The sequence below is a fragment of the Juglans microcarpa x Juglans regia genome, chromosome 6D (genome assembly GCF_004785595.1).
Source record: "Juglans microcarpa x Juglans regia isolate MS1-56 chromosome 6D, Jm3101_v1.0, whole genome shotgun sequence".
NCBI classification, from domain to species: domain Eukaryota; kingdom Viridiplantae; phylum Streptophyta; class Magnoliopsida; order Fagales; family Juglandaceae; genus Juglans; species Juglans microcarpa x Juglans regia.
In genome coordinates, this window is record NC_054604.1 from 25,357,665 (window position 1) to 25,371,796 (window position 14,132).

General features: G+C 34.5%; 1 protein-coding gene across 1 annotated transcript; it reads right to left on the minus strand.

Annotated features, from left to right (window-relative positions):
• Nucleotides 1–3,981: 3,981 nt before the first annotated feature.
• Nucleotides 3,982–12,829, minus strand: LOC121234144 (ABC transporter B family member 2-like). Its single transcript, XM_041129961.1, has 12 exons — nucleotides 12,391–12,829; nucleotides 12,212–12,266; nucleotides 11,903–12,078; nucleotides 9,590–9,790; nucleotides 8,933–9,192; nucleotides 7,968–8,508; nucleotides 7,439–7,809; nucleotides 6,832–7,250; nucleotides 6,176–6,417; nucleotides 5,840–6,087; nucleotides 5,127–5,539; nucleotides 3,982–4,735 (listed from the first exon to the last, which is right to left on the minus strand). Exons 1-12 carry the CDS (start codon nucleotides 12,685–12,687, stop codon nucleotides 4,188–4,190), a joined length of 3,771 nt encoding a protein of 1,256 aa, XP_040985895.1. The 5' UTR covers nucleotides 12,688–12,829; the 3' UTR covers nucleotides 3,982–4,187.
• Nucleotides 12,830–14,132: the final 1,303 nt, after the last annotated feature.

The following is a 14,132-nucleotide window of genomic DNA, read 5'->3' on the forward strand; positions in this document are numbered from 1 at the left end:
ATTTTTTCAAATCTCCAAACAAAAATAATATTATAAAACTATATTCTAACAATATTTTAACTTTATAGTATTTTTTTTTCAACTTTTTATCTCATTCCTAAAACCAAAAAAATACTTAGCTCAAATTATCTCACTACTATTCATAAAATTCTTATCTCATTTCACTCCCCTAACGAGTCTCCCCGGCCTCCCTGCCGATAGGTATAGTTTGGTACCATAAAAAAAAGTATAAAGTCTTATATATCTTATGATAAATAAATATGCATGGTCTTTATGATATATCATATCATATCATTAATTGCCAAGCATGCATCACCAATGTCTTTATTGTCGTATTCTTTCAGTGATATATATATGCAGCGTGAGATCAGTACTGATATCTCATGAACATTGTTGCATCATCCAAAACCATTGCATGCAAGGCACGTGCTCATTTGATTAATTTGTTAGTTCATGGTTCTTTTATTCTTCAAAATTAATCAATAATATAATCCTTATGTATGCTCTCATCCCGTTGGTCATCATTTTTGTCATTTTCTTATATAATTCTTAAGGAAAACGAAACATACATATATAATATATATAGTTGATCACCCATTTACCAAAATATTTTTTAATCATGTGGACGCCAAATTGGATGCTAGCCAGGTACGTTGTACCAATTATATATAGATTTGAGATTAACTCAGATTCAAACATATATATGTAAACAAAACAATAATAAAAACGTGTGATAAAAATCAACGCAAAATTTATATACATAAAATAAGTTCACAACACAAATTACGGTTCATGTCGTCAAACTGCCAAGAAAATCTGCACATCTAATTGATAGTCAGGTCTGACTGCATGCACTTCTACCTAAAATCTCAGGAAAAACAAAATTGTAACTTGGATTCTTTAGTATTTTACTATATATATAGATATATATATATATATATCACTCACGGCTATATATATATATATATATATATATATATATATATATATTCTTATATGATGTCTCAGATATATATTTCTCTTGCCTTAATAATTAATAATATTGCATTTGACCGTACTAGAGATTTTTGTCGTTTAAGAACAGTTCTAGTCGATTTCAAAGAAATGGGGTCTTTTTCTTTTTGAATGATTATATTTTAAATAACTTTAGAAAAAAGAAAAAACCCATAACTTCAAGATTGTTTAGAAAATTGCAGTAGTAGTAATGATCAATCCCATTTTGGACTCACGGTTTTACATGAAATCATATCGTACGTGTTTTAAACAGCCAGTACAATTAATTTTAACCTGCTATATATCTAATTATATGAAATCTTAATTCAAAAACAATGACTATAAAAGTAAAATCACTTCTAAAATTGAAGAGAATCTGTATATATAGCTTTAATATATATATATATATATATATATATGTAGAGAGAGAGAGAGAGAGAGAGGCTCTCTTTTAGTTACGGTGCCTGTTTAAAAGATATTAATAGAGGTTAATTGACCAATTATGCTGCTTATTTTTCTTTTCCAAAACCGATAATTCACATTGTAAGGCGTTTGGATATAAAAATAGTTTCATCTCATTTCATCATTATAATTTTTTTAAATTTTTAGATAAAATATAATAAACAATTCAACTTTTTCAAATCCTAAAATAATAATAATATTAAAAAATAATATTCTAATAATATTTTATTCAATTTTTTATTTTTATTTAAAATCATTTCATCTCATCTCACTATCCAAACGGAGCCAAAGTATTATTGATTGCAAAACTTTCAAAGTAAACAATAGTGAGAACAACATGAACAAAACTTGACTAGCTAGTCGATGATTTACTCGGTTTCCTACCCCCATTAATAAAAGGGCCAATTACCTTGATCTTCAATTGCTGTTTTACTTTTCTTGTTCTAATTTTTTTTAACAAAAAAAAAAAAAAAAAAAAACTTGAGTACATATCACATGAATGAAGTAATTTTTGTACAAGTTGGTCGGATTCATATATCTGATGATCAATCTTCTTCATTTAAAGTGAAATTAATAATATTAGTTTAACATAAACAAAATATATATATTAATTTGGTCATTTTTTGAGTTAAATGAATATTATCAATTTTAAGTAAGAGTTTTGTTATGTACAAGCAAGTTTGTGTATTAATCTATGTACTAATACTGTTGTCTTCATATTCTAAATTTAAATTAGCACTGTTTTTAATAAAGTTTACTTTCTGACCAATCATATTGAATGGATGTACGTATTAATGCGTAAAATCGCTTATAATTAAATTTTTTCTTTTAAGTAAATAGGGAGAGAGAGCTAGGATCCATTTTTTCCCATAAGGCTAGCCTATTTTTTGAAAGCTTCGTACATTATGTGCAGCTAGCTAGAGATAATTAGGGTACATTTTTTTCTTGATTTTGGAGGAATTCATCCATGGCGTGTTGCTTGCAGCCTTCTAATGCGACTGTACCGCATAAAGCTGTGCACTTTCTACTTTGACCAAATATGTGCAAAAAATAATTATAGTACCGAGGTATATATTTTTTAAAATATTTCTTAAAATCTTTGACATTTCCTCGAATCTCAGTTGGTTTTGACCTTATTGCATGCACTTAGCTTGATCGGGTTTTTCATCCACTGATCCACCCTTCAAATGGGGGTGACATCATACCCTAGCACTCCGTCAAGGGGGGGCCACATGAAGACAAGACAACAAGATATATGCCAGAGGGTTTTTCAACCCTCTTACCTCATTGGCTTCATTGACAAGCATGTTACATGAACTTTTTTAATAAACCAATACAAACATTAATGTATGGTTAGGTTGTAAAGAACAATGAAGCAGCTTATTGACTGTTCTGTGTTGATTTTAATTACTTATCAAACTTGGTTTCCTTGCATGAGGTTCTTAGACTGCTATGACCGTAATTTTACAGTTTTTTTTTTTTTTTTTAATGTTTCTTTCGATAATAACAAGAAGTAGGAGAAAAAAAGAAGTCTGAAAGAAGAAACAACCAACTCTTATCCCTTTGACATCCCAGAAACTTCCTAGAAGTTAAGGATATTGTGCTAAAAGGAGAGAGTTTTTGGTTCGGCCTCTTTGAATGTAAAAGCTGTTCTTGTTTTTAACGGTATTGGATACAAGCTGATTGTAAGGTTACGTAGAAATCTGAACAAAGACACGTAGCATCCTTAATTTTTCTGTGGTATAAAGCTGGTAGTACTCATGACAGGTGTTTAAATGTTCGTTTAACTAGATTTATAAATCCAGTGAGTAAAACATTATTACTTTTTCTCTACTAATATAATAATAAGAGCATCGGATCCTCATGTTGTTATTTTCCAACCAAACTGTCTCAAGCACCGCCTAAAGATGTCTGGTCTCCATTAAACTAGCTCATTGGTATCAAATTTCCCATCTGAGATCATATCTGGGATTTTTCTTATAGCTGTATCACCTGTCATTTTCTAATTTAACGTGGAGATACTAGCCAAAGAAACAAAAAGAGGAAAGTTGGTAAAAAGAATTATCGATGATATATATAAATGAATAAAACATGATCTGCTTGAAGACAATGACAAACGTTTTTATGGCAGATCAATGTGTCGTTGAGCTGATCATGTTGGTTGTATAACTTTTTATGGCAATCAACTTGCAAAATGCCATTATGAAAATCATGGTTGCTAAATGCATGATTAACATCATGGAAAATGGCAATGGTCAGGAGTGAACTTGAAAGTATGCATGGAAGCTTCTTAAGATTCTATACCTTAATTGCTTCTTCTTCTTGACTCAACAAAATGGCGACTATTAGACATGAAGTAGTGATTGAGCTATTTTTTTTTTTTAATTTTTCCAATAAACAGATAATATATTGTGAAATATAACATTTCTAGTACATTCAAGTGTCGAGTTCTCTTTTCTTTTCCCCTCCACTTTCAAGAAATCTAAACGAATGTCTTATAGACATGACAAATTGAGAAGCAATATATAGTAAAATGGGAAATGCCACTATATACTTTTACACCATGCTCAGCTCCAACCTGTACTGTCATTATTTTCATGGAGAAATAATCACTCAAAGAAGACCTTGTATATGTTGATTTATGAAAAGGTAAAAGAATAAATACACGGGTGCAGCACAGATCAAAGAGAGCACTCTGCAACAATCTTTTGGGCTATTTGGTTTCCATTTTGTTATAATTGCTGTTTCTGTTGCTGAATGTTGATCAACTTATAGTATGCTCCATTCTTGTTCTCTACAAGTGATGAATGAGTCCCTTGCTCTATTATCTTCCCATCGTGCAAAACAGATATTTGGTCTGCATTTTTTATTGTTGACAGCCTATGTGCCACCACGACTGTGGTTCGGTTCTTCATCAATCTGTCCAGAGCTTGTTGCACCACTCGCTCTGACTCCGCATCTAGAGCACTAGTGGCTTCATCTAGTAACAAGATTTCTGGGTTCTTGAGAATGGCTCGGGCAATGGCTACCCTTTGTTTCTGGCCACCAGAAAGCTGCACTCCTCTTTCACCCACTTTAGTAGAGAAGCCCTCAGGAAGTGAACTGACAAAACTATAAGCATTGGCAAGCTTAGCTGCTTCAATTACTTCGGCTTCGGAGGCTCCTTCTTTTCCATAAACAATGTTCTCATATATTGATGTAGCAAATAGAGCTGGTTCTTGTTGGACTAGGCCAATGTGTTTCCTAAGAGATTTGAGCTTAAGTTTCTTGATATCTTTCCCTGTGAAAATTTTGATAAATGATTGTTAGAAGACTATCCTACCAAAAAGATGTAAATGGGAAATTCCCAGAGCAGGTACCCAAAGAAGTCTATGCACAACAAAGATAAAGCATAACATTTAAGCTTCAATCTAAATCCAAACAAACAAACACACCTACAAAATTCGAATACAGTAAACCACCAAGCCTGTCAAAAAACTATTCAAATACTCATGTGGAGTGGAATTCATTTTTAGATTTTGTTTTGAAATTATTTGGTTAGGACTTAGGAAAGGGCATGGATAGGTTTGGTAAAGAGAATTATCTTGCAGGCAGCCTAGTCCTCAATGCACAAACTCTGTTTTCTGCCTATATACATTGCTGTCTTTCCATATATTTTACAGAAAACTTACCATCTATCATCACTTTGCCAGCCACTGGATCGTAAAATCGCAGTATAAGAGAGATGACGGAGCTTTTTCCAGAACCACTTTGCCCCACTACTGCCATACTCTGCCCCGATCGAACTTTCAAATTGAAGTCCTTAAAAATGAGGACTTCTGGTCTTGATGGGTAACTGAACTGGATGCCCTTTAGCTCAATTGTTCCCTCAACTGTCATCAACTCTTCTCCAACATCACCTTTTATCTCCGTCTTTCTGTCCACCACTTCAAAAACTGATGCCACCATTTGGTTCCCTTTCAAGAGGTCTGGAGCCATAGCCAACGTCTCCCCCATGGCTAATGCCGTTACAATCAGAACCATAAATGATTTCATGACAGATTTGAAGCTAGCAAGTTCCTTCCCCATCAAAACAGAACCGTACCTGAACCAAGTCGAACAAAAACCAAGCCATACATAGTAAGGTCAATTTATAGTTATTTTACTATAACCTAAATGCTCATGTAACAACAAAACTACTAGTCTGGCATTTCTTCTTTCTTGGTGTATCATCAGGCATTCTTTGCACCGAGTAATTCATATGGCTTGAGGTCTTGTTAGAGACCTTAACGATCATCAAATACATGCAAGAAAATGTTGAAACATACTGACCGACCAATGTTCTCATGTCTGACCAACATCTTTTATAGCAAAGGTTAAGAAGGATGGAGATAAAGCCACATACCATAAGGCCAGGCCATAGGATGAGAAGATGAAGAACTGGCATATCCCATAGAATAGGCCGGCAATCTGACCACGAACAAATGAACGCCTGGATGGCTCAACAAGTTCACGAGCGTAAAGGTCAAGGATCTTCTCTTCGGCGCAAAATGCAGCAACAGTTCGGACGTTACTCACTGCCTCCCCAGCCAGCATGTTAGCTTTCAGATAGGCTTTGCTCAAGTTTCCACCATAGCCTTTCATGAATAGTTTCTGGAACAAAGGGTAATAGTTTCTAAGAATGGTTTGCATAAAGTGAACACTGATTGAAATGAAAATGGGACTAAAAGCTTAAGGAAACCTCGCTGATGTGACCACTAATGATCAATGGGTATGTGGCAATGACAACAACTGCGATCCTCCAGTTCAAGATGAAAGCAATGATAAATGAGCCTACAACCAATCCTACGTTCTGTAAAAGAATTGTAGTGCGATCAACAACTATTGACCGTAACAGAGTGGCATCACTTTCTAGACGCGATGAAAGCATAGAACTTGTGTTGTTCATGTCATCAAACCATCCAATCTCATTCCTCAAAATGGCTGCAATAAGGTACCAGGGGAAGTTAAGTACATGGGGGAGAAGACCATTGAATTCTAAATCTTAATGTAACGACAGTTTTAAGTAGTAGAAGGCAAAAAATACTGATGATTCCACTGTCATATCAGAAAATTCAATATATACAAATATATGGATTCATCATTGGAAAGCAAATGTTGAACCTTCAAATCAAAAAACCTTAGCCGCTTAGCCTTGAAAAGATCCTATTATTGCAGCTACTGGAAGGACACAATAAATGCATCCACTCACTATAGAAATAAGGAAAAAGCTCCATTTAAAAAAAAAAAAAAAAAAAAAAAAAAAAAAAAAAAAAAAAAAAAAAAAAAAACCCACTTGCCCAGTATGGCAGTATCTATGGAAAGAGAAGGGGCAACAGTGGTATGATCAATACTTACCCGAAAACATCTTCTCTCGCACACGCAGAGTGAGTCGCTCTCCCATGATTCCAAAACAGAGATGCTCGGTTGCATGAACAATGACGGTTAAAACTGCACCCCCACAGAACAAGAATGCAATTTTCTTGACCTCATGACGTGTTGTATCCCAATCCATGTAATATGCTACAAGTGCTTGAGACACCCCAAGAGCGAAAAGGGGCATCTGAGCTCCAGCAATAAACGCACACACGGTGCCAATTGCCCCATAAACCCAGTCTGGCCCGACCATGGAATACAGCCTTCCGGTGGAAACACGTTTTGGCTTTACAGTCTCCCCCCCATCAGCACCAATGCGGCTAACAGATTCTTTATCAGAACGAAAACTAGCACCAAAGCTTGTTGTGGTGCGAGACAGTTCCCTTGAATACCTTATGCTATAAATGAATTTATTGTAAAAGACTGTCATTGACAGGTATGATAATTCTACATCAAATATAAAACTCAAAATATTCGTAGCATTTTCCATTTTGGTAATATGGAGCAACGCGTTCTTAGAATTTTAGTATTTTAATCTGAGAGACCAAGTTGCCATGGTATTATCAGAGTGTATGAAGTACCTTGGGGCCGTCCCAAGTTAGGACCCACGGAGGGATAGCGTTGCAGAGAACCTGCCTCTTGGAGTTGAACTATGGATGCATATGCACTGTTGGGGTTTGAAATTAGCTCCTCATGGTTCCCAGTTTCTACTATATTCCCATCTTGTACAACAGCGATCACATCTGCATTTCTAATGGTGGAAAGCCGATGGGCTACCACTACCGTTGTTCGTCCGACCATGACACGATCAAGTGCCTCCTGCACACTTTTTTCAGACTCAGCATCCAGTGCACTTGTAGCTTCATCCAGTAAAAGGATGGATGGATTCTTGAGAATTGCTCGTGCTATTGCAATCCTTTGCTTTTGTCCACCTGATAGTTGTATTCCTCTCTCCCCAACCTGCAAAAAAAGTCATTTGCATTTTATTAAGCCATTAGATGTTAGTATAGTTATTACTTTATTTTTTATTTTTCTTCAATTATAGTGTGCATCATCTATTGAATGAATTATGCATTTTTCAGTTAGTCTAAGCAGCAATGAAACAAGTGAATATATACCTGAGTCTCGAATCTTTCAGGGAGATTGTTTATGAAAGAGAGGGCCTCTGAAAGTTTAGCTGCACGTGCAATCTCTTCGAGGGTGGCATCATCTTTTCCATAGAGGATGTTCTCCCTAATGCTTGTAGCAAAAAGGGCGGGCTCCTGATTTACCAATCCAATTTGCTGCCTCAGCCACTTGAGGTGAAGATTTCTGATATCATGCCCATCTAATAATATCTCTCCAGAAAGGGGCTCATAGAAACGTTCAATCAAAGATATAACTGTGCTCTTTCCAGATCCACTTCCTCCCACGAGGGCTAAAATCTTACCAGAAGGGATATTGAGGCACAGCTTATCGAAGATATGTACATCAGGACGAGATGGGTAGCTAAAAGAAACATTCTTAAACTGAATATGGCCCTCGAGTTTGTCCATTTTCTGACCAGTTGCGGAACTTTTCTTGCTGAATGTGTCCCTTTCTATCATTTCAAATATGGGATATGCAGCTGCCTTAGCTCGGACAAAAGCAGTGATGTCTGGTGCTGCCAGCCCCAATGACCTGAGCAATGATAGAAGTATATAATGTGTTGTTGTTTCATGGAATTTGAAGGAAACTTGGATCAGAAACTAAATGATTATCATCAAGCAATCAAACCACCATGTTTCAAATACTATGGGGAAAGACTTTTTCAAAGTACTTTGTGCAATGAAGTGGAATATCAGTAGGAATTCAGTGTCCATTGAATATCATGTGAGCCAGATGATGGGGAAACTCCATAAATAGCTACCATTGTTAGCTAGAGGATCTCAAGAACTTAATATCCTTGAAATGCAGTAAGAGAGGAAGAAATTGATACACAAAATGGCTGTAATTTAAACTCAAACCTGAGGTGAATGAGAGAAACACGATATTGTTGATCAAAATGCTATGTGAAACACAGTGGAATAATTTAATTCATGGAATTCAAGTAAAGCGGACTTACAGGCCAGCTATAACAACATTGAGCATGGTGGTGAAGGATTCCCCACCATTTGAGATGTTCTTGTGAACAACAATGCTAGTGAACCAAACAAGCAAGGCCCATGATAGGAAAAGGACACAGTGCATGGAGCCTAGTCCTAGCCCTTTAGCTAATCCTGTTTTTTTACCATACTCGTATGTATTCTTCAGAGCAGTCATATATAACCTCACTGCTTTCTCTTCTCCTGCAAATGCATGAACTGTTCTAACATTTCCAATAACCTGAGAGTCGCAAAACATCAGAAAGAGATGTTAATTTTTCAATTGAGAATTTTTCATAGAAAATGATTTGTACAATTTTATAGTGTACAAATTCTGTGCAGTCCCTTTGAAAAAAAAGTGGGGCACGCACGGGACGGATATGAAAAAATTCATGTAGTGGACCTCACTTTTTTTAAAGAGACTGCATGATATTTGCACACACCATAGTATTGAACTTTACTTTTTTCATGCGATAGTTAGAAACTAAAACAAACCGTCAAATGAGTCCTTTTTTTTTTTCTACAGCTTTTGACCATTAAACGATGAGTCCACTAAATAAATTAAGCTATCATTTAAAAGAGACATATATTTTATGATTTAACAAATAATGTGATTCTGAAGGAGTGACTGAACTGACCTCTTCAGCAATCTCCCCAGCCTTGACATAGGATTTTCTCACTCTGGCAATGAGGCCAATTGCCACCCAAGCATAGAGGCCACCAGCAAGAGCAATTAAGGGGACTATAGACAGTGTTACAAGAGAGATTTGCCAGACTCTAGCAAACCCAATGATGAAGCCTGATAAAAACCTGCTAATGTAGTGTATGAAGTTCCCAACCTGCACCACCGGCCATAACCCTTTTGTTTTGAGTTTCAAACATTTTTCCAGCAAATTTTAAATATATATATATATATATTTTCCAAAAAGATGAACAACAGTAGTACCTATGAAAGGTACAAGTAGTACTTAACAACCGTAATTGGAATGAGAACAAGCTTCAATTGGATTGGGGCCGCAATAAATTTCGATGTAATTAATTTAAAGCAGTTTGGTTTGGTGCACCCACCATGCATGAAAGTATTCATGGTTGATTTCTCACAGCTGTTAATAAGAAGAATACCTCGAATATTCTGAAATTTTAATAACGATGGAGCCAAGGAATAATTAAGAACCAACATGAACAACATTATGACTGCGCGCGGCAAAGTGATCTGACTTGGGTCCGTTCCTATATATATATATATATATATATATATATGTACACAGATTTTTAAAGATTTACAGCTTGAATACGTGTTGAAGTTTTCTTCCAGGTCATGCTCCCCCATTCTCTGTAGTTTAGGAACCACTCTGCCTTGCTCAGTCTATCCAAATTGAATTAAAGAATTGTAACATAGCTTTTTGGAAAGCAAAATATATATATATATATATATATATATATATACACACACACATATACATGAATAAATCTGTTTTTAGAGCGACCCAAAGATCTCCTGTAGACAACCCTAACATTAATATTGCAATATTTTTCTCCCAACAGGATCATGTGAGGGTCATTTAATTTTAGTATGAGCAACTCAAATAATTAGGCACGCTGTAAAGCACATGAAATATTGTCCATTCAAAAACAAGTAAAAGATCTCACACAGGAAACAAGAGGTGGGGTTTAAGGCTGGCTACCTTCTTCTTTCAACAACCTAATTAAATTAAAGGAAAAAAGGATGAATAGAAGTACTCTACGTATTACTTTTTTCGGCCCTTTACAGCTGGAAAAAAAAAAAAAAGGAAACTAAAAACTGCCACAACTATCTAACCCAACTAACTTATAAATGCCACTTGTGACTGCATTTACTTCAAATTGCAGAGAAAAATAAAATTACAGTCAGGTCTGGTGCCCTTTCTATATATACCTACTGGAGTAGTATTAATTGTATGTCTTCTTCCAATTTCAGATTAATTTTTAGTGAAAAAAAAAAAAGAAAAAAAAAACTTATTTGGTTGAGCAGCTGCTATTGAGATTATAAGAAAACCCACAGAGAAGAGAGAACTAGGGAAACAAAAATGTTAATTTCATGTATTATTTATCTGAAAAATTAGGAGGGGGAGGAGGAGAAGGAGATATAATTTATGAAAAAATCTAATTGTAAGCGATTATGTACATTAATACGCGTACTCATTTAATATGATTGGTCAGAAAGTAGATTTTATTAAAAATAATATCAATTTAAATTTAGAATATGAAGATAACAATATTAATACATAAATTAATACGCAAATTTGCTTGCAGAAGTAAAACTCTTAATTTATGTCAGGCCATTGAGTTATTAGGAAGTAGCCAAAAATAAATACTTCGTGGCACCTTTCATTAAAATTCCAGAAAGCTGCCCATTGAAGTTAATTAGATGAAACTTTATTCTGTTCAAGCTAATACAAGTGAGGCCAGGGTGTACGTACGTAGTAATTACTAGTACGTACTAGGGTGGGTGTAGAGAGGGTAGAGAGGGGATTCTTTCCCATTATTATTTTAAAAAAATTAATAAAAATTAATTTAATGGTTGATAGACATGCAGCTACATCAGAACAATGCGATAGAAATGAGACGGGAATATATATATGATATGGAGCAATATTACACTTTCCGATTATTCCTACTTTGGTAGCTCATATATAATTAATGAACATTATGCATGCACTCTTAATTAAATGTCACGCGGATTTGTCAACAGATCCAGGACCAAGTATCTACATATATATGGTATCGACATGATTATTAATCGATCTAGACTTAAGAGATCATATATAATTATTAAGATAATCAGGGACTAGGGATACTTAGAGGGAGGTTGGTATTAGCTGCTAGCTAGGCCGGGACCCAAAAATTTATAACCAAAAAAAAAAAAAAGAAATTGCAAGAAATAATTAATTAAAGAAAGAAATCCAAATTACCTTCTCAGAAATAGCATCTTGAACAATAATAATGTCACTGGTAATTGCAGCTATCACCTCTCCGGTGGAAGATTCAGTGTCAAAGACACTAATATCTTGATTTAACATGGATCTCAAATATGCCATCCGCATCTTTGCCGCTTGTCTTTCCCCAGTATGCATCCAACAAGCCACCTCTATATATAATTTTATTAAGTATAATTATATATATAATTACACACATCATGTTCATGTGAGGAGGAGGAAGATGAAGAGCAATTAATAAATAATTAATGCTCGCTCGGCCAGAAAATTTAAGTGTTTGTTTACCTATCCATGAGGAAAACAGTATAGCTATACTCAGATACACAAAATCCAGAGAGTACTGCACGCATGAGAACATTGAATAAAATATGTCAGTAATTTGCAGCTAGTAGTACTCCATCTCACTCAAGGGAATTAAGGAAAATGAATCCCGGAAAAGATGATCATGAGATATTGATGTTTACCTTGGCAACTTTGTGGGAAGCTTCTTTGGGGAAGAGATAAGCCATCCCAATAACATTAATCAACTTCCCGAAGAAAATAAAGAAAACAGGCACCGAAGCGCCATGAACACATGCACCGACTGATCCGATGGCCATCAGGATGTAATCATAAAAGTCAGCAAAGGTAAATAGTTTAAGGAGTGGAACCGTGTGCTGCTTCTTTTCGTCCTCATCTCCTTTGATCTTCTTCTTCTTCTTTTCCAGCTTCATAATATCATTGGCATCACGTTTGCCTGAAAATGAACCTGGGTCTGCCATATTTTTGGCCCCCAAAAAGTGGACAAGAAGTTGAAGGCCGGTTTATGATAGAAAAGAGTACCGAGTTGAGCTAGAAAGCTGTATGCTGCAGAGTAGTGAAAGTTTGAAAGAAGATAAGCTGAAAGGTTGTAGAAGAATAATAACATGACAAGGATGGGGTGGTGGGGAGTTGGATATAAGCCATAGAACATTAAATTACAACAGAAAGGAACGAGTGCTTGGAAAAAGAAGTGATGAGGAGAAAACAGTTGGATAGGTGGCTCATTAAGGAACCTAAAAATAAAAATTAAAACGAGAGAGAGAGAGAAGAGAGAGAGAAGAGAATATATTAGATGCCCGAGATGGCCCATTAAAGTGAAAGTTAAAAGGATGGCACAGTTAAGGCTACATTTGAGTCGAATTCGAACGACCAATTAGCCTCGTTTGAAAATTAATCCAAAATCTAATTTGAACATATATAGCTCGTATATATATATTAGATCAGTTGGACTAAAAAATTCAGCTCAAAACCTTCAACTGGGCTCGGTTGATAGTGAGATAAGATGTTTTTAGATGAGTTAAATAAAATATTGTTAGAATATTATTTTTAATATTATTATTGTTTTGAGATTTAAAAAAATTGAATTATTTGTTATATTTTGTGTGAAAATTTAAAAAAATTATAATGATGAGATGAGATCGTTTCTCAATCCAAACAAGCCCCGTAAAAGGTTTGAATTCAAATCGAACCAAGTACTGTTCAATTGAGTTCAACTCGACTCAACTCGAGAATCTTGATCTTTAAGTATGTTATTTTTTTCATTTAAAAAATAAATAATATATAAATAAACAAATAAATAGAAATTAAATGAATAGAGATTATAATTTTCATTGATATATCAATCTAAAACCAAAATTATACTAATATAATATTACAATTTATACTTATAATTATATTTATAGCAAATAAGTACGTGACATGTATATATGTGTGTGTACATATATGTTAATGTATATATTTCTAATATATATTAATTAATATACGTACTCATGTGCATATGTAATAACTACATCCATATAACATGTTTTATCTATATAATATTATGTACGTGTGCATAATAGTATGGAAAATGCTAGTTAGCACCTTAATTCGATTTTCCCCATAGATCTGACTGCCAGTGTATTTTAATTTTTTTCAAATGTTTAAAGAAATTACCACTAGTGAAATTATATATTTTTTAAATCATGTTCAAAAAATGTTAAAAAAATATATAAACTAGTGGTCAACCTAGCAGTAAGACCTACATGTAGTATTGTCCTAATATTTCATGAAATATATTTCCTAACATATTTCCTAAATAACGAGGTGGCCGTGTAGTATTGTGAAATGTATTGTGTGGATATCATTACTATTGTCCTAATAATTTATGAGTCGAGTTAATCTTTCTATATACAAGCTTATTTGT